Source organism: Chiroxiphia lanceolata, chromosome 2 (assembly GCF_009829145.1).
Source record: "Chiroxiphia lanceolata isolate bChiLan1 chromosome 2, bChiLan1.pri, whole genome shotgun sequence".
Lineage (NCBI taxonomy): Eukaryota > Metazoa > Chordata > Aves > Passeriformes > Pipridae > Chiroxiphia > Chiroxiphia lanceolata.
The window spans coordinates 2,081,127-2,106,397 of record NC_045638.1 but is presented as its reverse complement, the minus strand read 5'-3'; the positions used below and the strand labels follow the sequence as shown (position 1 = coordinate 2,106,397).

The window sequence follows — 25,271 nt, the reverse complement described above, 5'->3', positions numbered from 1 at the left end:
GAACAGACAGCAGGACTGGAAAACTCAGCATCTTTTGTGACCAGGTTGTGCCGACCCAGCCATAAGGGAAAGGGAGCAGCCGAGAGTTGTAAATCCTTGTGGTGGGAAGAAGCGACAAGAGTCAGAGAGTCCACAAACAATTAGAGAGTTTTATTAAACATTTATTAGTTTGTTGTTATTGTTACCGGTTATTATTGTTGTTATTTTTTATTATAGCATTATAGTTTGTTATTATATTATTTGCTATTTCTAATTTGCTGTTAATACTGCTTGTTATTGATTTGTCGTGTCTGGGATGTCGCAAAGGTCTCTGGGCACCCCCCACGTCCCACATCACAAAGGGCGCTGGAGGGCGCCCGTGTCACAAAAAGGGCCATCCCCGGCAGCGGGATCACCTGCTTAAATTAGAACTTGTTTTAAACATTTCTTTTTTTTTTAAGAAAGAAAAAAAGAGGAGACTGTATCCTTTGTTTGGCAGCAAAAAGCGCACTAAATAGCAACACCACCAGTGGGGAGGGCAATTTCCCAATTCTAGGTATTCACACCGAGAAAAATAATACGACCCTTCTTATTTTATCGCCCCTTGACCTCCACGAAGTAGAAGGTTCCCATCACGCCGCCTGCAAAGGCTGCCGGGATCTAAATTCCTCCTCGGCAACCTGAGGAGGGGAATAGGGGAATTCTGCGGGACACAAGGCATTTACACTGGCCAAGCACAGCAACGCCCGTTGAGTAAAAACACCCCTATTGTTCTGGGGAGAGGCGAGCACTGGGCCGGTTTAGTTTTAGCTTTATTTCTATGTTTTTGTGGTGGTTTTTTTTTTTCCCCCTCGGAAGCCCCTGAGGGCGCCTGAGGGGGCGCGCGGGGCGGGAAAGGCGGGAGAGCGCGGGGGGGGACGGCCCGTGTGGGGAGACCCACACAGGGGTTTGGGGGTCCCGGGGCTCAGGGGAGCGGGTTTGGGGTTCCCGGGGCTCAGGGAAGTGGGTTTGGGGGTCTCAGGGTGTGAGGAACGGGTTTGGGGTTCCCGGGGCTCAGGGGAGTGGGTTTTGGGGTTGCCGGGGCTCAGGGGAGTGGGTTTTGGGGGTCCCGGGGTGTGGGGAGAGGGTTTGGGGGTCCCGGGGTGTGGGGAACGGGTTTTGGGGGTCCTGGGGCTCAGGGGAATGGGTTTGGGGTCCCGGGGCTCAGGGGAGTGGGTTTGGGGGTCTTGGGGCTCAGGGGAGCAGGTTTGGGGGCCTCAGGGTGTGAGGAGAGGGTTTTGGGTGTCCCAGGGCTCAGTGGAGCGGGTTTGGAGGTCCTCGGGGTGTGAGGAGCAGGTTTGGGGCTCAGGGGAGTGGGTTTGGGGGTCCCAGGGCTCAGGGGAATGGGTTTTGGGGGTCCTGGGGCTCAGGGGAGCGGGTTTTGGGGTCCCAGGGTGTGGGGATTGGGTTTTGGGGGTCCCGGGGCTCAGGGGAGCAGGTTTGGGGGTCTCAGGGCTCAGGGGAGCAGCAGCAGTGCCTCTGCCCCACCCCTGCCCAGCATCATTTGGGTTCCAGAGGGGGTTGGTACCCCAAGGGGGGGAAAAAGGGGGTTTTAGCTCCAGAGGGGGCACAAAGGGGGTTGTTACCCCAGTCATGGGAGCACATCCATGGATCAACCCCGGGAACTTCCTGACATTCAGCTCAATCCACGCATCCCCTGGGTTAGAACAGCACTGCTTTTGCCATATCCAGGGCATTCCCAGACTGTTTCCATCCTGCTGTGCCCAGTCTCTGCTCAACACCAGGCTGAGCCCGTGCTCCTGCAACACCCAAAACTCCAAATCTTTCACCCAAAACGTCAGCCTTTCTGCACAGTATTTATTTATACACAAAACCAGTGCGTTTTGATCACATACAAGTTTTGATCCTGCAAACTCAGATTTATATAGTTTTATTTTTTACAAAAAATACATTTTAACAAGTAAATAAAAGCCATTTCCATTAGTCCACCCTTCTCCAAAGTGTAAATGTACATTGTAAATTTTTCCATTTTTAAGACAGACTTGTGCTGTATCTTGCCAGTTCTCTACAAGAAATTCAGCCAGAGTCTGGTGAAACAGAATAAATAATGACAACGAAATGGAAAACTACACACCAAGGAACGGAAAATAGACACTTTTAAAAAGTCCTCCCTAGTTCTGGTACAGCCACCCATTCACAAACCAAACCCTCCCTTTCTGCTTCCTAAAGTACAACAGTCCTGCTCTGCCCTTCTTGGCCTATTTGAACAGAGATCTTAAAAGTGAGACACTGGAAAGGAACCCCCTGAACTGCAGCTCCAGGGAACATCAGCTGAGGAACTCAGGACAGGAGCAGTGCCAAGGCCAGAAATGTTGGCTTCAGGAAAAAAGACACTTCCCTAGGAATTCACATCTTGAACACTTGATTTTTTTTTCTCTTCTTTCGATTTAGTTTTTATATTTCAGAGCAAGAACCCTTTTTCTTGAATAGCTGTTTCATAGAATCACAGAATCAGCTGGGTTGGAAGTGACCTCAGAGATCATCAAGTCCAACCCTTGATCCAACCCCGCTGTGGTTCCCAGCCCATGGCACTGAGGCCACATCCAGTCTGTCCTTAAACATCTCCAGGGATGGAGAATCCACCACTTCCCTGGGCAGCCCATTCCAATGCCTGATTACCCTTTATGTAAAGAATGTGAGGGACAAATCCCAGCACAGAGTCCAAGGTGCACTTGCTGTCTTTGCCACCCCTTTGCTCATTGCCGATGCCTTGGGAAGAAAACCCTGGAAGTGGCTGGGAATGCTGTCCCCACTGGAACAGCCATTGCTCTCGGGACCCTTTCTTCCAGGAGGTTTACCCAGGACCGTGGAAAAATGGGAACATTTAGAGCACAGAACTCTGAAAGGGGAGATGTGGCAAAGAGGGACTCCCTTACCTCACCTATAATCCAAGAGGTCTAAACCAGTGACATTTGGATGTTTTTTCAGCTCTGGCTCACTCTGTAGTTCACCTCACAGAGAAGGAAACATCCCTCCTTTTCCAAGGGCTCCCATTCAACCAGTTCATCACCAGTTTTTCAGGATAAAACCCTTAAGGAATCGCTCCTCTTTTGGTACTAAACCACAAATATCACCCAGATGGCAACGTTTTCACCCGCTACTTACATTTCTCTCCCATGAAAGCATCAGCCAACATTGCTGGGAGCAATGGAACAATCCTGTGGGATACAACAGCTCTGCCTGGGAAGGACATCAAGGAAGTTCTTTTTTGCATCTCTAAGATATTCCACTACTGACACTTTAGTAGAGGAAATAATCACAAGTATTAATTAATGCTCACGGAAGAGCCAAAGTGAACGAAAAAGCTTCGGTAGAAAAGTATTAAGATTCCTAATCGTATAAACATTTGCAAATTTAATTACAAATACGTTTCAAAAGCAAAACCCTTAACTCAGTACATGGGGGCTGGTCAATATGGACTCCTGTTCCTTCAGGAGGGAGCGAAGGGAACACCCACTGCACCTGTGGGAACATCGAAACGTGCCCAGTCCATACACTCAAGAGATAAAACTGGAGACCAGGGGAACAGGCATTATATACATTTTGGAACCTCCAGGAAGGTTATGATGGAAGATCAACTAAAACTCTGCTGAAAGAGGAAGATATTAAGTACTACTGATTTCATGCATTTGTTCTACGACCTGCCCTAGGATTTCATCCACGACATCAATGTCATAATTGACTTGCTGCAGGTCCAGGTCAGGCAGCATCGTGGCCAGAAGTTGTCCAACGTTCACTCGCAGAGAGCGGAGTTTCAGGCTGGGGAGAAAGAATTCCAGAGGATTAGATGGGAGTTCTGTGTTCAAACACAGAGTTAGTTCTTTATCTGACAGAGCTGGACTGGAAAGGCTCTGGGTGTGACTCCCACAAACCAACACAAAACTGATGCAGTTCAAACTGCACAGGAGTTAAGAGGTCCAGTCCAGGCAAAGTGCTTTGCCTTTTCCTTTCTTTCCTGGATGTCCCTGCTCTCTCCTATTCCCGATCCAATTCCTTCCAAATGAGCCATCCCTTCTCTCCAAAGTTTCCTTGCACCCTCAGATCCTTTAGCACCTCCAGGAACCAGTTTTCACAGTGCTGTCATATCCCAACCAACTGGTGGGGAAGTTACTTCCAACTCCTGGAACACCAAACACATTTCAGGTGCTGGAAGGAAAAATAAAAATGAAATGCTGCTGGCAGATAATTTTTCCTGGGGGTAAATCTCTTCTTGGAGATTGAAAGGGGGCTCTGGAAATTCTCCAGCTCATTCTCTACCCCCCCTGCCAAACATTCAGAGCAGGGCTAACTCAGAGCAGGGTGCTCAGGGCCTTGAGAATGTCCTGAGGTGGAGATTCCACAGCTTCCCCATGTCCTTTTTCCAGGCCTTGACTACCCTCCCTACCCTCCCTGTGAAAGCTTTTTCTCTCTAATACTTCAGCAGGAATTCCCTGGCTGCAGTTTGTGGTTGGTGCCTCTCATCCCATCCCTGTGCTCACGAGAAGCTTCATCCCTACCTGCTCTCACTGGGCTGCAGGAGAGAGCAACAGGATTCCAAGAGATCCCACCCTTTGTGAGGCTCTTTCCCTCAGCTTCCCCTTCTCTCTCAGGTGCTTTGGGCCCTTCTCACCTTGGTGGCCCTTCAGCAGCCCTGCTCCTCTCTGCCAGTGTCACTCCAGGGTGCCCAGAAGTGGGCACCGTTTGGTGTCTCAGAGCCCAGGAACAGCGAGGAATCCCTTCCCCACCTGCTGCCTGGACTCTGGCCAGCACAGCCCAGTAGGCACTGGTTTCTCCCACCACAAGAGTGCACTGCTGACTCACATTCCACTCCCACTGCCCCAGCACCACAGGGCATCTCCTCCCAAGCTGCTTCCCTAGGAATGGGCTCCAGCTTGTTCACTGGCATGGACTTTGCAGGTGCCTTGGTTGAATTTTCAGGTGGGTTTTTTTCAGCCCGTTTTTCCTGTTTCTCAAGGTCCCTCAGCAGCAGCTCTGCCCTCCTGAGTTCTCTCCAATTTGATGGCAGTGTGAATTTATTGAGTTCATTTTGCTCTGTCAGACAGACCATTGATCCCAGAATCATCAGGGTGGGAAGAGACCTGCAGGGTCATCCAGTCCCACCCCAGCACCACCAAATCACTCCTAATCCATGTCCCCAGGGGCCACATCCAGACACCTCTGGAACACTCCCAGACACAGGGACTCCACCATCTCCCTGGGACACTTATTCCAAGGCCTGAACACTCCTGCAGGGAGAAAGTTTTTTCTGATCTCCAATCTGACCCTGCCCTGGTGCAGTTTGAGGCCATTTCCTCTCCTCCTTTCCCTCGGGACGTGGCAGCAGAGCCCGACCCCCCCTCCCTGCCCCCTCCTGTCAGGGAGTTGGGGAGAGCAATGAGGTCCCCCCTGAGCCTCCTTTTCTCCAGGCTGAGCCTCCTCAGCTCCCTCAGCTGCTCCTGCTGCTCCAGCCCTTTCCCCAGCTCTGCTCCCTTCCTTGGACACGCCCCAGCCCCTCAATGTCCTTTTGGAAGTGAGGGCCCAGAACTGGACACAGGACTTGAGGTGCAAAGGCATTAACCACTCCTGGCCTTGCTCTTGATCCACACTCTGCCCTCAGTCACTCCAAGAACTGGTTGTTCTTAATCCCTTTGACTACAATGGGGCTGCAGGTGCCTTCCAGGTGGATTTGTTCCACGGTGTTCCCTGGGACTGAGGCTACAGTGACCAGGCTGGAGCTTTGCCTGTGCCTAAATCTGGGCATAACAACTGCCTTTTTCCAGGCATCAGGAATGCCAACTGCCACAACCTTTTGGAGAGACTGCAAGGCCAACTCTCCCTCCCTGGGCCAGCTCCTTCTGATGCCTCTCATCTGGTCCCATGGAGGAATTTGTTTAAATGGTCCCTTAATTCAGTCACTTCACCCCTTAGATCATCTCCTGGCTCAGGGCCTTCAGCTCATCCCTGCTTCCATGTGCTCTGTGTCCTCTGTGTGTGTGCAGTTCCTATTTACCAAGAGCTGCCAGCTCTCTATTTGTAAGTTTAAACCCTGCTTTAGTTCAAAGCTACACTCTGGACACAACCCAATTCCACAGGACTGGCCTGCAGCAAGGAGTTCTCCCAGGAAAGTTAAATTTCAAACCCAAAGACTCTTTTCAGTCCAGTACTGTTGCTTCAATAAAGAAAAACAGACTCTACAAGTGAAGTACAATACACAGCATAAGCTAAACATCACCCTCTTCCCTGCCTCCCTTTTCTCTCCTTGGTCTGCAAGTCATGTCTAGAAATTACAAAACATTTTTGATATTTTAAGAAGTATTCAGTGTGGCATTTCTACTGTGCCAACCCTGCTCACACAAACACACAAACCATAAGTTACAGAAACCACTTGATAAAAAAAACCCCATTACTGAGTTCGGAGTCACACGAGGCAGCAGGAAAGAATTCCAAACATCACATTTTATTATACAATTATCAAACATAACCTTCATCAAAACGTTTCAGATACAATCAAACAGCCAAAGGAAAAAAAAAAAAATCTTCCTTGAAATATCATCTAGAAAGAACAAAACTGATACCTTTCTCCATCAGAAAAATTTACAGTCTCTTCTACATTACTGGTGGTAGAACCATTTGCATGTGCAACTGCTTGTGGAATTGAAGCTTTCAGCTGGGCGAGTTCTGCCTTGAGTTCTTCACACTGACAGGCCATTTGGTTTTTTTCCACTTCTAGTAGTTCAATCTGGCAACAAAAAAGAAAAGAAAAAGCTCTAAAACCCGTACAGCACGTTGTGCATTAGAGCTGCTACGAAACAGGCAGTAAAGCCCAGAGATAGCAGAATGTTTTAACCACATACCTCACTTTTGTACCTGTCCCTCTCGATGCTGCACTTGTCCAGCTGCCTGAACACATTGTCCAGCTGCACGGCCATTTCCTCCACCTCACTCCTGCTCTCCCCATCAGCACATTTGCTGCACTCAGTTTTTAGGTTCTGCAGGGTATTGCACTGCTCCTGCAGCTTTGCTACTTCTCCCAAGGCCTGCTCGTAGAGAACAGTCACTTCTGCCAAGCTCCTCCCGTTGGCACTTTCCTCCTCACCCGAGGGAACTGTCTCTGTTGACTGGTGGCACATTTCCTTCTTTACATACTTATTATTCATTTCCAAAAGCCTCTCCTCCAGTGTTTCTACCTGTTTGGTCAATGCCTCGCATTTGTTTTGGTACATTTCCTTCTCTCTGTGTAACAACTGCAGCTGATTTCTCAGTTCATTTTCAGTCTCTGCAGGTGTCTCGGGAACACCGTTCACCTTGTGCCGCTCGGTTTCCACCCCTGCCCCGGGAATTTCGACTGGGATTTCATCTTCCACCTCCTCCTTTTTAACCACCAGGCCTGGCAGCTCTGTCTGTGTGGCTGAGCTCAGCTGTTCGCTCCTGGCTTCCGAAGTGGTCGCAGTGCAAAGCTCTCCGACCTCGCGGGTCTCCTTCTGCTTCTCCTCTTGATCCAGATTGATGCGCTCGGTTTTGACCGCGGGAGCATCAGGATCCGCTGAAGGCTTTGGAGTGCTGCTCTCCTCTAAGATGATGACATCTTCATCATCATCATCATCACCACCCTCACCCTCATCGTGGTGGTTGGCTGCTCTGTCACTCAGCCGGGGTGTCTTCAAGGACACGGGTGTCGCACAACTCTGCGCCCTCCGCTTGAGGCTGACAAGGGAAACGTTGAACTGATCATTGAACCGCACAAATATTTGTTTCAAACCACACCTGGTGTTTCTCTGAGCACGGTTAAAAACTCCATAACTGCAAAGGGATGTCCCCCTGCAGGGGATTTTAAGATGTGCAAAGCCAGAGTGAATCCCTTCCCTGTAAAAACAAGGGCCTGACACCCCCACGCTGAGTCACCACCTTCACACGCTGGTGTGAAACGACTCAGTATTTCCAGGAACATCCCCACACCCCCGTTCCTTAAGCAGCAGAGCTTAAGGAAAACACCCTGTGGAGTGTTATTAATTTTAGAAAGACAGAGGAATCTACTTTGTCCAGGTGCACTAACCTGCTGTCAGCATCTGGATGGAGGGAAGTGACTGATTTGATTAAAATAGGCAGAGATCTTCTGATAGGAGCATCTGATGATTTTGGTAAAAGCAACCTTGGAACAGCTTCCTTTCCACTCACAGCTGTGAATGTTTTGAAGTCTTTACTTGAAGAAACAGATGTTTTTAAAAATATTTCATTATTGATCTATAAGATAACATAAGTTAAGAATGAAAATAAACAGATATTAGTAGGTTCTTCAGAATAGACTTAAGTTCTCCTAATTATACACCAACACCTAAAATTCTGACTGACATTTATGTATTACAAGGATCTCCTTGAACCCAGGCTCAGGATTTTGCAGTAAGGAAGCCTAACTAGACTCCACATTGCAAATCCCAGTTTTCCCAGTTCAGAGTCCTGTGCAGAATCCCAGACAAGAGCTTTTCCCAAGCTGTAGCTCTGCCTGAAGTCTGCCCATCACACACAAACCACAGGACAGACATCCCTGCTAAAGAAGCTGCTCATAATTAACTCAGTTTGTCCAAAATGAACAATACTTTACTTCTAGAAATTACTTGTGTTTCTGGGGAGATGTAATGGCAGAAAAACTAACACAGTGAAGTTAAAACAGCCCATGTGACATCTCTTCTCCAGAAATGAAGCGGTCTTAGGTCAGCACTTTACTCTGGATGCAACCTGAGCTAAATCACACTCATGAAAATTTAATTCTGGGTTGCAATCTACACGTTCTCATCACTCAACCACACTGGTTTGCATCTGCATTTAATCTGAATTTGAGTTCCTCCTTGCACAGGTGTAGCTGCTACACCCCTGTCCACCCCCTGCCCCACTTTTAAGGGCATCTTTGCTTTCATATCCCCAACACATCCCTCTACACAAAATCCCCTTCAACATTGAGGTGCCATGTCATAAATCCAGCTATGAGTGACTGACATCTTTTCTACACTGCTTGGTGAGAGGCCTTTTGCCCCCCTCAAACTCCTTCCTCTTTCCAGTGCTGGATTTTCCATCATGGGACAGCAGAGATGGGGCATTTGGGGTTTACTCATGGTGAGCAAATCCTGTGCAGCAGAACAGGATGTTAAACCAGACACTTCTCCCCAGGGCAGTTTCCAGGCAGCTTCAGGAGTTACCTGGTGGCTGTAATCCAGTCTCTTCCTCAGTTTTTCCCTGTCTCTGCACAGCAACAAGGAAAAAAAAAATATAAATTAAGAGCTTAGACTCAAACACTTCGCTCATTATAAACCCAAACCAACCCCCACATTTAAAAGCAAACACAATACTAATTATCTCAGCTAGATACAGTACAGCTCTAATTAAATATTGTTTACTGAATTAAATTCTTCTGCATGAACCTAGTTCTTATAGCCTGAAGTTGGCTTAACTTCAAACAAGTTCCCTCTCAGATAAAGATTTATTTAAAAAAAATGGAAAAAAAAATCCCGAACTCCCAACTCTAAGATATAAGCCAGCATTAAAATTACTCAAATCAGGATTTTTTCCCCACACACCTTAGCCAAGAATCCTCTTAAACAAAGAAATTGAGATATTCAGCTGCTTCAATGTGGACCTTGAAAGTATCAGCTACACAGACAAGGTCTCCAGCCAGCCCTCAGATTTTGCTTCTGTAACATCCCAAACTATTCCCACACTGCTAATTCCTATGGAATTAGCATTTCCTATGGAATTCCTCAGAGCTGGACTTGAGCCCCAGTTGCTGCACTGCTCTCCTGAGCAGTTTACAGTGTTGAGACCTTGGAAGAAAGTCTCCAGAACTCACTTTTTCTTGTACGTTTTCTCGTAGGTCGGGTGTATCAAATCGTCGTCTTCCGGCTCCTCGGGCACGTTACAATTCCTGAGTTAAGGAAGGGGAGGAGGAAAAAAAAAAAACCCAAAACACACAAGAGCTTAACATCAGGTGATAAACCAAGAGCAGGGTGTAGGCAGTGCCTGGAATGTGGCCTTACCGGAACTGCGGGTCAGGGTTCAGGGAGCAGTACCACTTCTCCGGCAAGTGCTCGATTCCGTCCGGGAGCTTCCGCCACTTCAGGCACGCGTCGCACTGCACCCACGTCTGGTCTGGCTGCTTTCTGGGAGGGAAGAAGGAAAGGTTCACCCTCAGTGAGTGTAAAACAACAACACCACCAGCGTGTAAAGCTCTTGGCTGGTGCAGCGGTTGGTACTCACTGGATCTCCTCAACTGGCGGAGCCAAGGGATATTCCTCGTTCTTCTTCCTCTTCATCTCATTCCAGTAATCGTTGAGCTTCTCTCCCAGTGCTGCTATTGTGAGTCTAAAAGGACAAGATTTTAAAGGACCACCTTAAATAAGCCAATTCCAGCACAGAAAGAACCTTTAGAAACTCCAGTGACAGAAGTGGAAGAACGCTCCGATATTTCTACTCACACCACCATGCAAAAAACACTCAAAAGGCTTTTTCTTGGATCTTCTTTTTTTATTATTTCTTTCAGAAAGCCTTATAAAAGCTTTTTGCTTTCAGAAGGCTGTAGAAACGAGAAATTGTGTGAAATCGTGTTTGTCAGCAAAGAAATTACTGGAAATGCACGTTGGAGAACAAAGACTGAAATCCCGAGTGTTGGATTCTGAAATGCTGATCGTGGACAGGGCACACCCTGAAGGTGCCTCACCAGTTCAGCCCCAATTAGGGAAGAAAAAAAGAGTCCAAACCCACCAGCCAAGGCAGCCCCTTGCCCTGGGTTTGGCTGATTTTGTCCCTCCCTGAACTGCAAGGGCAGGAGCACTTGGAGCTCCAGGGAGATGGCAAAGCCGGGCTCAGGGCAGGGCGGGCTCAAGTGTCCCCGCTGCTCAAAGGAACAGCCCAGTCTCAGCCAGGGGCATTTGGGGCTGGATTTGGTTCCTGCTCAGGGCTCCTGGTGCAGCTCAGTGAGCACCAGAGCTGGCACAGCCAGCAGGGAGAGGGGAGGGAGAACAAGCAGCCCCACGGGTGAGGGGCAGGTCAAGGCTGCCCCTCGTCAGGGGGTGGAATTCACCTCCCAGGAACAAAGGGCTGAGGAACCAAGTCAGTCCCTCCCTGCCTGGCTTCTTCCAACGCCTGCACCCCCCAGGGCTGCAGGACACCAGAGTGTGTGCAGAGAACTAGGCTGGCCCAGAGGGCTGGGATCCAGATCAGCTCTGAAGCCAAGCCATGGATTTCTGGGCCGGGCCAAGGAAGCGGCACAAGGGCAGAAAGGAGCAGCCGTGCAGGGATGGGATCCCATCCCTCTGTGGGGAGGCAAGAGGTGCAGGACACCCCACAGCCACCATGAAATGACAGCAACAGGTCTGTGTTTCTGTTTTGGCCTGAAAAGCTCTCTTTTGAAAGCCTGGAGCACTCCTGGCAGGAAAAACCTTTGGAGAAGCCCTTGCAAGTGTGGTATCCCTGTGCCCACATGACAAGTGTGGGGGAAGATGGCTGGGGGGGGGAAACCAGAGAAAAGGGGGAAGTTACATTCCCATGGAAACAGAAGGTGGAACAGTACTGAAGTTACAGGGGGGTGCTCAGCCATTGGAATGGGCTGCCCAGGGAAGGGGTGGATTCTCTGTCCCTGGAGATTTTTAAAAAGAGACTGGATGTGGCATCAGTGCCATGGGCTGGGAACCACAGTGGGGTTGGATCAAGGGGTTGGACTTGATGATCTCAGAGGTCCCTTCCAACCCAGCTGATTCTGGGATTCTATGAAATGCAGTTGCTGCTTCCTGCATGGAATGTGGTCGGTACACAGGGAACATATTCCATGATGATTCCTCACACAACAGAACACACTCTCCACATTTTATTGACTGTATGTGGAAGAGCAAAGTGAAAGAACTGTCCACAGTTAGTGACAAAGGGATGCAGGGCTGGAGTCACTGCAGCTCCAGCTCAATGTACAGAGAGAATCAAGGGAGTTAAGGATGGGGAGTGAAACAGAGCAAGGTTTTAAAGGATTAACTAGGACAGGGTTGGTACCAGGCTCTGGGAGAAGCTCTGCTTATGCTGAAATACAACAGAGACGGCTTGTTCTGTTCTGCTGACTGTGCTGAAGTAAGAGATAGCAGAAATGTCATAAATAAAGATAAGGTGGGCATCTGAAGGAGATAAGAAGGGCATGAGTCAGGGCAGTTTTGCAAGCTCCAGAAATTAGGTCAGTGAACAAAGAAAGCTGAAAAGTTCAAGCGAGGAAGAAGAGAAGAAATGACCACCCGAAAATCTTGCCAGAAGTCGATTCTAGAAGACTCCGCCTCAACTCTGCCTGTTATGAATATGATAATTAGACGTAAAAATCAAATTAATATGTATGTGAAGATGTTGTAACTTCTCATGGAAACTGTATAAATTACCTGGCTTTTCACTGAGAACCTGGGAGCTGGTTTGTCTGGTGCTAACTGGCTAGGCCCCCAGTGTTGCACAAAATAAATACCTTTGCTGCTTAAAGACAAAAATTCATCTCTGAGCAGTTATTCTGTGCCCTTTTTGGCATCAATTCCTCACACAACACAAGACACTCTCCACATTTTATTGACTGTATATGGAAGAGCACAGTGAGAGAACTGTACACAGTCAGTGACAAAGGGATGCAGGGCTGGAGTCACTGCAGCTCCAGCTCGATGTACAGAGAGAATCAAGGGAGTTCAGGATGGGGAGAAGTTTGGGAAGACTCCACAGTAACTTCTGGGCTCTGCTGGCAGACTGAACCTGTCCTCTCCCAGAGCAACACCCATTGGGAAAGAACCCAAATCCATGTGTGCTGAAGGATTATCTCCAGCTTTAGTCAGCAGGTCAGTATCCTAAATTTCCAAATCCACATGAAAAGGAAGTGTGGGAAGAGAGTGTCTCCTCCTCTACGGGCACGTGGTCAAAGCAGCCCCAAAAGGAGCAGAGAGACAAACCTGACTGCTGGGGCAGGAAGTGCCAGGAACCAGCCTGGTCAGTCCCACTGACTGCTAGGGATATGTGGAGTGGGAAAAGTTGGGAAGATGAGGAAAAGGAAGGAGATAAACCCAGAGGGTCATCAAAGCTGACCAATTAGTGTTAACAATAAGCAGAACCAAACCTGCTCAGTCACACTGATTGACTAATTATCAAGAAACTGCTGGAAAGCCAGGATTTTGCAACTGCTAAGGATGCAAAACCTGAGGGTCTGGGATGTCTGGAAAGGGTCAGGGGAACTCTGCCAACTGCTGAGAACACGTGCAGGGGGAAGGAGGAACAGGGAGGAAGGAGGAGGTACACAAGGAAAAGGGATAAAAGGAGCTGGTTGAATGTAAACCACGTTTGCTCAGTACCCACGAGCTTTCATTCTTCCTATTTAGAGAAGAAACAGCTTTTATCATCAACTATTTCACAGTGAACAGCACTGGTGGATGGGAAAACCAGACAAAAATACCTGTATTCATTTGTGTAGTCGAAATCTTGTTTGTTGTGGGTTGGTTTGAGGAAGTTGCACTCAATAATCCCAACGACACCGACCCCCATGTTGTTTGCCTGCAAGAAATCAAGGTCTGTCAGGAAAACCCCCACACATTCCAGGCCAATACTGCAGGAGTTTGTCAGAGGTAATTATTAACTAGAGATACAATAGATAAAAAAAGAATTTTCTGGCTCATGATTCCTCTCCAAAGAGAAAATCTTGATATAAACCCTCAAATAATAATAAAAAAAAAAAAATCCTCTGTTCCACCCCTCTTTTTGTCCTGAGATATGCTCAGACCAATATTTTGGGTATCAAACAGCCTCAAACCCAAACATTAAATCAAGTGCATACAATTTAATACCATTTTTAACAGCTGCACACACTAGAAAAGGTGGTTTTATGAAGGACACATCAATATCCTCGTTTCCATCTGTACCCTTTGTTAAAATGAGCGTTGGAGTGACAATTATTCCTCAAGATGTTAAAATATTTTGGAGCCTTGATTTCTTACCTTCAGCTGGCAGCCAACTCTTTCATAAGCTTTGATGAGCCTGTTTTTGTGGTACATCATTATTCCATAATGATCTTTGTTTCTGCAGTTAAATCCAAATGTAATTCTTACCGTTTTGGCCTTTGACCAGATATTAAGGAAAAAAAAAAATCTGTTTAATCTCATGTAACATAAAAAACCAGAGTTACTCTGAGTGCTCATTCTGGGTCCTGGAACTTTAGGTTAATTCCCTCAGTCTGTCTTTACCAAAAAAAAAACAAACAAACAAAACCCAAACAAAAATACCACAAAGGATACATTCAGAAATTTGGGCCTGTATATGTCACGCTCAATGAAGGCCAAGCTTTTGGAAACCAGCTGTGTTTTCACTTTCTGTCCTCTCAGGATGATCTGCATGGTTGGCTTCAGGTACAAAATACTGCAGTAAGCCTGCAAAACACACATGACATTAAAATCAAAAGCATAAACCCTGTGGTTTCCAAAAATAAAGCCAGTTTTAACCGATCTCATACGCACTCGCAGGGAGTAGTCGCTTTCTGGAACAATCTGGTCCAGTCTCTCCTGTTTTTTATATCCTCTTTTGCCCGTTTCATCCAAGTCTTCTGGAATTCTGATGTCATACTTATCCTTGTCAAAGTCAAACTCTGGTTTTTCATTTTTATCTCTAAGAAATAAGATTTGAAAAATGCACTAATTACGGGGAGCAAAAGGTAAGATGTGGTGGTGGGTATCCCAAAAGTGCAAAGAAAAAAGGGGAATTCCTCTGATCCACAGTGGTTTTCCTCACAGATTTACTAAAAGTCACAAAGTTCACCTGTTCCTTTCTGATATCCAATACAAGTGAAGTGACAATGAATTATAACTTAACTCTAAACAGGGAACTGCCACTGCTACAACTGTTTAAAAATATATAAAAGCATCAACATACAAGTCAAGGCCAGAAAATGCTGGAAACAATCCCACAGAGGCAAGTGGATAAGTAAGATAAATCCACACAACTATTTACTTGCTCAGATTGCTGGTTTATTTTATGATAAAACAATTAAGAAGTTTAGAGAGGTCCAGATCCCTATAGAAGGACACTGTTGGCTCTGAGCTTCAAAATATCCACTGTTATTTGCCTGTACAGTCAAGTATTTTGTGTCTGGATTTCTGCATTCACAATTTCAGAGGTCTGAGGGAACAGATCTGTAATTTATCTATTTCAACTTTCCTTCTGGCAAAAGCAACAGTACCATGGCCCTTCATGCCAGCTGGAGTCCAGTTTCCCAGTTAGTTTCCCTCAGCCTTACTCCACCAAAAACCAACCCCAAATATCCAGTTATTTAATATAATATCCAGCCATTCCACTAAAAACCAAACCCCTCTGTATGTTTGCACCCACTGAAAGAAAATGCAAAGCAAATGAGAGACACGAGAGGCTGGGCTGCATCTTACTTTCTAAGATTCCAAATGATAATCCTGGTTCCCTTTTTCCCCATGATGGCGTCGAGCTCTGCCAGCAGCTTCTCCTCAGTGGAAAACAAGGAATGTGTCAAGATGGCCTTCAGGCTGTTCTTGGATTCTGCTGGGTCGCTGATCTGTCGTGGGCACTGAGTCAAGGACAGTGGCTTGGAGCGAATTCCAGCTCTCGGAACATCGGGAAACTTCCGCGCTCGCTTCCCGGCTTCTCATTCCCGATTCCAAGAGCTCAAACTCAACAGCATGATGCTGTTAAGCCAGCAATTCTTTTGCGGCAGTGCTGGGGACAGCTCCTCCACGAACAAGGATTTCCTGAGCTTTTATACACTTGAACTCCTCAAGCCCCTCCTGGACATTTCATTGTTACAAGGCATCCACATTAATCTTCAGTTAAAGGGAACTTAAACTTCTTTTACTTAAATAGTCTTTGAAACAGTTACAAGACATCAACATCAGTCTTAGTTAAACTTCTGCTTAAACAATCTTTGATTAATTCAGCTTTCTAGAGTGTATTTTCATATCTCATTGGGGCAGGATTCATCATCCATCTCTGGTTAAAGATTAGACTCAGACTACTTTCACTTAAACCATTTTCTCTTGATTTAGCTCTCTACAGTGTAATGGTTTCCAAAACTAATTCAAACTACAGCTGCACGGGTTGCTGACTTTTTAATTCTTACTTTCCACTTTTTTTTAGCAGTGTTTAGGAAAGGGTTTCGAAGTTACAAAGTTTAAGCAGTCAGGGTAAACTATAAGACTTTAAAGATTCTTAGGTTATCACTGGGATCATCACACCACAACCTCTTTGATTCCACACCTCACGAATCCCATCTCCCAGTCCATAAAACTAGACCTCCTGCAGGGATATCACACCCCCTCCCCCCCCCCCCCCAGAACCTGCTGGAAGGATATGCTGGCTGGTGAAGGTGACGATGGGCACCATGACGTGCTCTGCCTTGGTGACCTCCAGGAAGGTCTGGGACAGGAGCCCCACGCTCATGGTGTCGCCGTTCTTGGTGAAGACGATGGCGTCCTTGCCCAGCCGCATGGAGCCCGACTTGAAGCCGTTCCCGTACAACCCCACCGGCACCCGCCCGTTCATCACCGACTTCTCGCTGAAGCCGAAGCTGCGAACGCAGGAAAACGTGGGAAGGGCGGGAAAAATCCCTGCGGAACTTGACACCCCCGACCCGCCGGACTCGACGGATGTCCTGGTCAGAACAGCTGGGACCAGCTCATCACTGGATGGGTGCAACCCAAAACTGTGCATTCTAGAGCCTTCCATGCCATTGCCCAGAAACTGTTGTCAACAGACCATTTGCACCCTCTGCCCAGAGCACTCCTGACTCCTCAGGTTATAAACTGGGTGTTCAGAGGCCTGTGAGATAGGAGGGTGCTCCTGTCCTCATACCCTTTGTGGAACTCCCCGCCCTGAGGGAGGCACTGGGCATTCCTGCCTGAACTGGAGGATATGTAATCTTGGGGTCTTGGGACTTTTTTAACCACTCGTGGGATCCAGAGGAAAGACTGCAGATCACCACTCTCGACCAGATTGCAACCACCACTCTCGACCAGACTGCAACCACCACTCTTGACCAGACTGCAACCACCACTCTTGACCAGACTGCAACCACCACTCTTGACCAGACTGCAACCACCACTCTTGACCAGACTGCAACCACCACTCTTGACCAGACTGCACCACCACTCTCAACCAGACTGAGACCACCACCCCTGACCAGAGTGCACCACCACTCTCACCAACAGGTTTTCCCCTCTCCCTTTCCTTTGGACTCAGGGGGCCCAACAAACACCACTGTGTTCATGCCCCAGGGTGCTGGGTTATACATTTGGGTTTTGTGGGTTAAACCCAATTGTTTGTCTGTATAATCTGTATTTATTGTATTATTTTATTAAATTGTTATTCTGACTTACAATCTCTCTTTTGGGTTGGGTTCATTTCCCCTGCTGGTTTGCCTTTAAACCAGCACAATGAATTAGGCTTAACACAATGAGTTTGTCTCTTGTTTTAGGGATCAGGGACTCCTTTTAGGGATCAGGGACTCCTTTTAGGGATCAGGGACTCCTTTTAGGGATCAGGGACTCCTTTTAGGGATCAGGGACTCCTCTACAATTAAACAACAGACAGGGAAAAAAATCCTGGAAGTCACACCACAGGAAAATCTGCTTCTATCTTTTAAGCATGGAACAGAAATATCATCTGCCTGGAATTAAGTGTAAGCATTCTCATGGGATTCTAATAATTAACTTCACAATAAACACTAAGAAAAGCCCCTAAACCTCTTTTTTTTCCCCCTCTACTTGCTAGAAAATGTTTGATCCTCGAGTTTCTCATCTGTAAGTACACTTAAAATAAACCAGGAAACTGCATATGGAACATGGAATTTAGCAAGCTGTTAATGATGGTACCTAACACAAAAATAACTGTTTGAATCCAACCTTGCTCAAGTTGAAATCTGCAGGCAGAGCAATATTTTAAAGGATTTATATTTCTCCCTAAAGGAGAAGTTGGACAGAAACCTCTTTATTAACTGTAGAAATAAAAGATCAGTCCAGACCCTACAGAGTATTTAAAGATAAATAGACAAGTCACATTATCATTCATTAAATTATCCACCAGACCTTCTGTTATTAATATTCCAAAGGGGCTTGAGCTGAATCTCCCTTTTTTCTTGTTTGCTAAACAAAAGTAAAGATAATAATAACATTAATAATTCTCTTTATCTCCACTAATGGGCCCTACAGAGAGGTTGCACAGTGTGTGGGAAGTTAAAGGGGAAGGCTGAGAGAAAGGATCAAAGGAAATTAGGAGATCAAAGTTCTGTGACAAAGTTGTGTGGAAGTTTCTGTAGCATTTGTAGGTTCTGGAGTCTCACTTGGATAATCACTGCCCTTCAGAAATGTTGAGTTTCTGACCCAAAGGAGTGAGTTACATCTGAGAAAAAGGAATAAGCTGATCACTAACAGAACTAGGAGCTGGAATTCCTACAGAAAGGGGTTCTCCACCTTAGCATTTTGTGCAGCTTGTCCGAGTTCATCCCGTTCCCATTGTCAGTGAACGTCAGGCAGATGTTGTCGTTGATGACTGTCTTGTCAATCCAGATCTGCTTTGCATTTACATCAGGGTCATAGGCATTATCTGCAGGAAAAGGAGAGGAAAAAAGGCTGGGATACTAGAGGTAAAAATTAAACAGTCTGAGTGTGAACATATTTTGAAGTGCTTCAGCTGTCAGTGTTCTAAACTTACTTAAATCAAAACGTTACAGGGAAACAGCTGCATCCAAACCTGGTGAACCCCACCCAAAACCCAACACACAATTCCACAGAGATTACAGATGGTTATAAATTATGTCATTATAAAATATATTTTTATTATATAATACTTATTATATACTGTTACAAATTATTATTATTATTATCCCCAGGAACACAGAGGCAAAAAAACGTAGGTGGAGGCTCAGCCATGAGAATTGAAAATGAAACCAAGGCAAGTTTCTACTTCCATTTGCTGCCCCCAGAGCAGCTGGTGCAACATTTACTTTCTCCCAGCCATGGGGTGGCTCTCCCAGAGGGAATTACAAAGTGCTTCAGACTCAATTTTCTACTGACAGGATGGGAAAGAGCTGCCAGGAGCGAGCCAGAAACCGGGGCTGCACAAACCTTCCCTGGCAGCAAAGCAGCTCCAAATCTCACCTGCCCTGACACCACTTCCTGGCATTCCCCATCCCCTCATCCTGGAATTCCTGAGGGGGGAGAGCACAGGCAGAAGGAGGGGTGGGATGTGATGGCACAGCTGCCTCACTGCCTGTTTTGCAGGTTCAGCTGAGGGTTAATAAATAAATAAATAAACAAACAGCTCAAGCCCATAAAAAGCAACCACAGCTTGGGAGGGTCCTTCCCACAAACATTAAGTACCAATTGTATCCCCAGTGAAAAACTTCACAGAATATATTTCAGCATCAACAAAAGAGGACACTTCAGGTACAACTGACAGCTTGGAAGTATTTGGGGTGTTAAAAAAACTGAAATGACTTAACATATTGTTACCCCCAAACCAGCCAGTCCTTTCCAAGGCCACGTGGTTCTGGTTTCCTCCTCTGTGGCAGCTCTGGCCTTATCTGGGTAAAAAACTCCCATTTTCTTTTGTTAGGTTCATTTTCTCGAGAAGGGAAGGGAAGGAATGTGTGACCAGAGGAGTTGCTCCCTTTGGCAGCAGCAAACTCCCCAATAAACTTGGCAAGTCCTCCCAAGCCACACCTTTATTTTGAGGAGCCAGTTAAATAAGTCTGCTGCTCATTCCCTACCTGTGGAAAAGAGGAACACTGAAGGTATCCAGTTAACTGCTGCTACTCAAAATCAAAGGCAAGAAGATCACCAACACAGGAAAGAAAAAAGGCAACCTGAGTGTGCCAAAAAAATAAGCTGCAAGATTCTGAGTGGTGACAGGAGCAACTTCTTCCCCTCCCTACCTGAAGGAAAAAGGTTTTATGACAAGAAAAAGAAAATATTTCAAGCTCTTGGTCCACATACCTATGAGCTCTGCAATTGCACTGAAGGGCCAGGTGTGACTGGTGGAGTTGGTGTGCAAGAACTTGGGGCAAAGCTGAAAGAAATCACAGACAAGGGCATCAGTTTGTGCTCCCCAACCACACCGAGCCAGAAAACAGGTTAAATAAAGGAACCCTAAATGAAGCTGTTTTGTACAACACTACAAAAGGCTGTAATTTAATTTACTTTTGGGATGTTGGTGTATTAATATCTTTTCAAGGGATGGTTAACACAGCTCTTGGAGGTGACATTCAGCACAGTCTCACACCATCCTCTGAGAATGGGTTACGTTGTCATCCTATCAAAGTCTCTTTATCTTTTTAAAAATAACTATTGCTCTATAATGATGCCAGAGGTTACAGAAAACACCAAAGCCTCAGCAGCACATGCTCTCAGATGTTAAAAACTCATTTCTTAAGTCAGGACTATTAAAACTTGATCTGAACAACGAGCAGCACCCAACACCCTCCATGATTTACTGTCCCTGTCACGGCTCCCTTTGCCCACAGTGACCAAAACCACCTCTCAGACCCTCTCTCAGCACTTTGATCTCTTACATTTTACCCTCATTTATGATCAGGAGCAACCAAAGGCACAACTACAACTAGAACTGGATGAGAACATGCAAATAAAGTACCTGTTTACGGGATGTATCTTATAGATTTCAGTGACTAAAGCACTCCCAAGTGACTCAGGAAAGCTCAGATTTACACATATTCCCCTAGACCTGAAGACCAGGAAAAGCAGGACTAAATATCCATGGAAGTTAAGGACTTGTCCATGCAGTGTCTGGAGCAATTGTAACTGCTGCAACCAATGGCTGTGTTTGCATTATCTCTGAGGAAAGTGCAGTTACACTTTGACAAGGCCTTTAACACAAACCCACTGCAAGGATTTGCTTAAGCCCCACTGCCTGATGATGGCAGGAAAAGCAGCATCAGTAACACACCCCATTGAAAACAGTCCTGGTACCTCTGAGTTACATAAAAACAGACTATAATCCACGTTATTATATATATAAAATAGAAAAGTTATTTTTAAATACTGTGTACAGATCGATAATTCATAATTTTTACAGAACTAGTCACCGACAGCCACTTTTCTGTAGCTAACAAAGTCTAAATAAAACAAGTAAAAAATAAATAAAGCCTAAATAAAAGCAAGAGTGCTTCAAATCTCCAAGTTCATCTACCAGGGAAAAGGAATAATGCTAAAAGCAAATTGCAGAGCCACGAAGCAGGTTCCAGAGCAGGAGGAGGGTGAGAGCAGCCCTAGTTTTCAGATCAACATGAACTGCCAAGAAGTGTCACCCTGATCCCGAGGTCACAGGAGCACATGACACACTTCCAACTGCAACTTAATCCCTGCATTTCTCCACGGGAGCCAGAGCCCAAGTGAGAACAGACAGCACGTTCTTCCCCAGCCATCTGTGCTTCAGAACTCCAGTTTTACAAAACCTGCTCCGCTGAGCCCCAACAGAGACTTGCAAAAGAAAAATTCATGTCAGCTGTTAGTGGAAACCTCACATTTCAAAGGATCTTTGGAGTTCTTCCTCTGCCATTTCAGTGGATCCCAAGATCCCTGTGTTTATTCCCTGGCGGCATTTGCTCCTCTGTTTTATAAACTTCACGATTAAAACACACGAGAAACATGGTGGGGTTTGGTTTTTTTTTGCCTGAAATCCCTCCTTGTCAAAACAAACCCAGAGACACTGAAAACACCCCAACCCACCACAGGGACACACATCCAGGCATTTGGCAACTGCTGAAATCCTGGAAAACCCCAACCACACAGGAGGCAGACCGGGAATGTTGGCTTTACTGAAGCATCAGAACCTCAGCAATACAGACTTGGAAAGAAAGTCCCAGCTGTGGTTTTGCCAGAGGCACAAACCCACACTTGGGAATGTCACAGGATCACTGAGGCTGGAAAATCCCTCCAGGATCATGGAGTGCACCCTGTGCCCCATCCCCACCTTGTCCCCCAGCCCAGAGCACTGAGTGTCACATCCAGGCCTTCCTGGGACAACTCCAGGGCTGGGCACTCCAAACCTCCCTGGGCAGCCCCTGCCAAGGCCTGGCCACCCTTTCCAGGGAGAAATTCTTCCTAAAAAGGAAGAACCCTTTCCCCTGACCATCAGGGGAAGGACAGAAAGAACCTCAGTGTCACCAGCACTGACATCACCACCAAGAAGTCCCTTTTTCCCCAGGAAGCAAATCCTACACGTGCACAGAAAGCATCTCATTCCACCCCCTGCCATGGGCAGGGACACCTTCCACTAGCCCAGGTTGCTCCAAACTCCACCCAACCTGGCCTTGAGCAGCTCAGGCACTGAAACAAGGGCACACAGCAACACCACATTTAAAAAATGTAGCCCAGTGGCTTAAGGCCATTATTTTTGCAGTTTTCAGAGCACACCCAGCTGTCAGCAACCACTCCCTAATTCCTGATGAACTCCCCAGGAAATATTTCAGTCCATTTGGCCCCTTCCACTTCATTCATCAACGCACCACTTTAGCTCATGAATAATTGAGGTTCAGTAAGAGTTTGTCCCCTGGTGAAAAGTCACTTTGACAACCCAGTTGCTTTGCCCACTGAGCCAATATACTTTGTTACTAATTGTGTTTTGTTTAGTAATTTCAGTTCTTCTTTCTCCCGAGACCCAGCGCAGCCAAATTCCTTCTGGAGATGCAACCAAACCTCCCCCTCCTTCAAACTGTGTATATTTTAAAAACAAAAACTGCCCTGACAGGAGCAGCTCATGCAAGTATAACCAGCAGATATTTAAGAATAAACAGGTTATCTCTCCAAAATGACAATCCCAGGATCACTGAGGTTGGAAAAGCCCTGCAGGATCATGGAGTGCACCCTGTGCCCCATCCCCACCTTGTCCCCCAGCCCAGAGCACTGAGTGCCACGGCCAGGCCTTCCTGGGACACCTCCAGGGCTGGGGATTCCAAACCTCCCTTCCAGTACCTGACCACCCCTTTCCAGCAACAAATTCCTCCTGAAAACTTCCTGAAGTTTCCTCTCCCTCCCAGCTGCTCTATCCCAGCTCCACGACCGTGCAAGGAACCACAGTGGGGGACTGATCCAAACTAAAAACCACTCTTAAAATATTAACCTGGATCACTTCCCTGATCTGACTCATCCTGCAACCAACCCAAACTTTCACCAGAGCAACAGCAGGAGACGAATTCCAGCGTGGGAATGAGCTCCCAGGCCCTCACACTGCCTGTGCTGTTCGTGCTTCTGAAACTCTGGGAAATACTTTACATTTCCAAAGAGCAGAAGAGCCTGTGACCACCAGCTCTCCCCGTGGTTCTCTGGGTCACAAAGCCTTTCACAAACCTGCTCAGAGCTGTCCCAGCTGCTGCACTTGAGCAAAAAACCTACAGAAGCCGCAGCTTTCACTGGAAACCCACGGAATGCAAATTCTCAGCTACCCCTGGGACAGATAAAACCAAAGAGCAGCCTAAAAATAATTCAGAAAGTTAGCAAGAGCACCAGCTTCAGCCTCAGTGCCTCACTTGTACCTCTAAGAGTTCGGTGATTTCAGCCTGAGAACCATTTTAAACTCTGGCTTATGTTTGCAGCTGTTTTGCAAACGCTGATTATTAATGCTGATAATTTTTTTTTTCCCCCTCGAGGAGACAAATAACATGTCAAAAAACTTTAACTAAAGGGGGAACAGAACATTGTCCTAATAAAATACCAGGCAGAGTGTGGCTTTCCAACACAGGAATTAAAGGCCTGAAACGAAAGTGCAAGTTCTGAACTTCAAGCAGGTGACGTTTTATAACTCACCTCTAAAATCATTGCAAGTTATGTTCAGGTAATGCAAATTTATACTCAGGTGATACAAATTTATATTCAGGTAATACAAGTTTATGTGTTAAGGTAATATAAATTTATGTTAAGGTAATATACATTTATATTAAGGTAATATGGTTTCAGTCAAAAGTTGGACTCAGTGATGTTGGAGGTCTTTTTCACCCTAAATGATTGTGCAGTTTAAGCAGTGCTGAGAACATACTGATGTACCTTTTTCACTCCAATATTTAATTTAAAGTTACTTACTGCAGTGCTCCTGCTTATTTCCACTATTCTCTAAGTAAGGTGATGAGCCACGCTGCTTGTAAATGTAGGTGAGACTTACAGGCCTCGAGGGCTGAAGCCAGAAAGGCTTGAAAAAAACCTCCTGTTTCACCAAACAACCGAAAAAGTGGCTTTAACTTCATTTGTATCAGCACAAACAAGGCAATGACCAACTACCACAGAAGGACAACAACAGTGGCGAAAAGCAGAACACAGCAGCGTTTCCCTGCGCGAACACTCATCGCCCTTCAGGGTAATCACAGTTAAAATGTAATTAGGCCTCCTGCAACACAAGAGGCGAAGATCTGGAGTTACGAGTTCGCGATTAGAGGTCACTGCGCTCACACGGGCTGGGGAATCCCGGCCCCGACTCCCAACCCGCCCCCAGCCCGCACCGGCCCCCGGCCCAGCCCGGGTAACTTGATTTTCCAGGATTCGAGCCGGGATGGGGGCGGGAGAGGCCCCAAGTCCCCTGAGAGCGACGCGGCGCCCGCGCTGAGGGAGCAACCCCGGTAGGGTCCAAGGCCAGGCTGGCCGGGGCTGCGAGCGCCCTGCCCGGGTGGAGGGTGTCCCTGCCCGGGTGGAAGGTGTCCCTGGCCGTGGCCGGGGGTGGGAATGGACGGTGTTTAAGGTCCCTTCCCCCCCGAGCGCCCCGCGCCGCCCCGTTCCCCCGCACTCACCGCGCTCAGGCGGATCCCGCCCTGTGTTTTCGCCGCCATCTTTGGGCCGCGGCCCCGCGCGCGCTTCCGCCTCCCCCCGCCCTGCGCGCTTCCGGCCGGGAATGCGGGAATGGGGGACACGGACACGGATACGGACAGGGATACGGACGGGGATATATATACGGACACGGACATCTATACGGACAGGGATATAAATACGGACAGGGATACGGACACGGACATATATACGGACAGGGACATGGGCACGGACATGGATACAGACAGGGACACGGACACGGACACGGACATGGACATGGATACGGTCACGGCCCCGCCCGGGGCGGGGCGAGGGGACAGGGAGGTCGGTGCCAAACACACCCACGGAACCACCGAGGGCTGGGAAAACCCTCCCACGGCATCCAGCGCACCCTGTGCCCCATCCCCACCTTGTCCCCCAGCCCAGAGCACTGAGTGCCACATCCAG

General features: G+C 47.1%; 1 protein-coding gene across 1 annotated transcript; it reads right to left on the bottom strand.

The window, feature by feature from the left end:
- Positions 1-2,581: 2,581 nt before the first annotated feature.
- MORC3 (MORC family CW-type zinc finger 3) lies at positions 2,582-24,935 on the bottom strand. The gene is made up of 17 exons (XM_032681135.1): positions 24,809-24,935; positions 20,013-20,085; positions 18,489-18,621; positions 16,374-16,588; positions 15,438-15,585; positions 14,517-14,664; positions 14,298-14,429; positions 14,001-14,120; positions 13,463-13,560; positions 10,264-10,368; positions 10,044-10,166; positions 9,857-9,931; positions 9,210-9,252; positions 8,072-8,259; positions 6,873-7,722; positions 6,594-6,757; positions 2,582-3,798 (listed from the first exon to the last, which is right to left on the bottom strand). Exons 1-17 carry the CDS (start codon positions 24,845-24,847, stop codon positions 3,645-3,647), a joined length of 2,808 nt encoding a protein of 935 aa, XP_032537026.1. The 5' UTR covers positions 24,848-24,935; the 3' UTR covers positions 2,582-3,644.
- Positions 24,936-25,271: the final 336 nt, after the last annotated feature.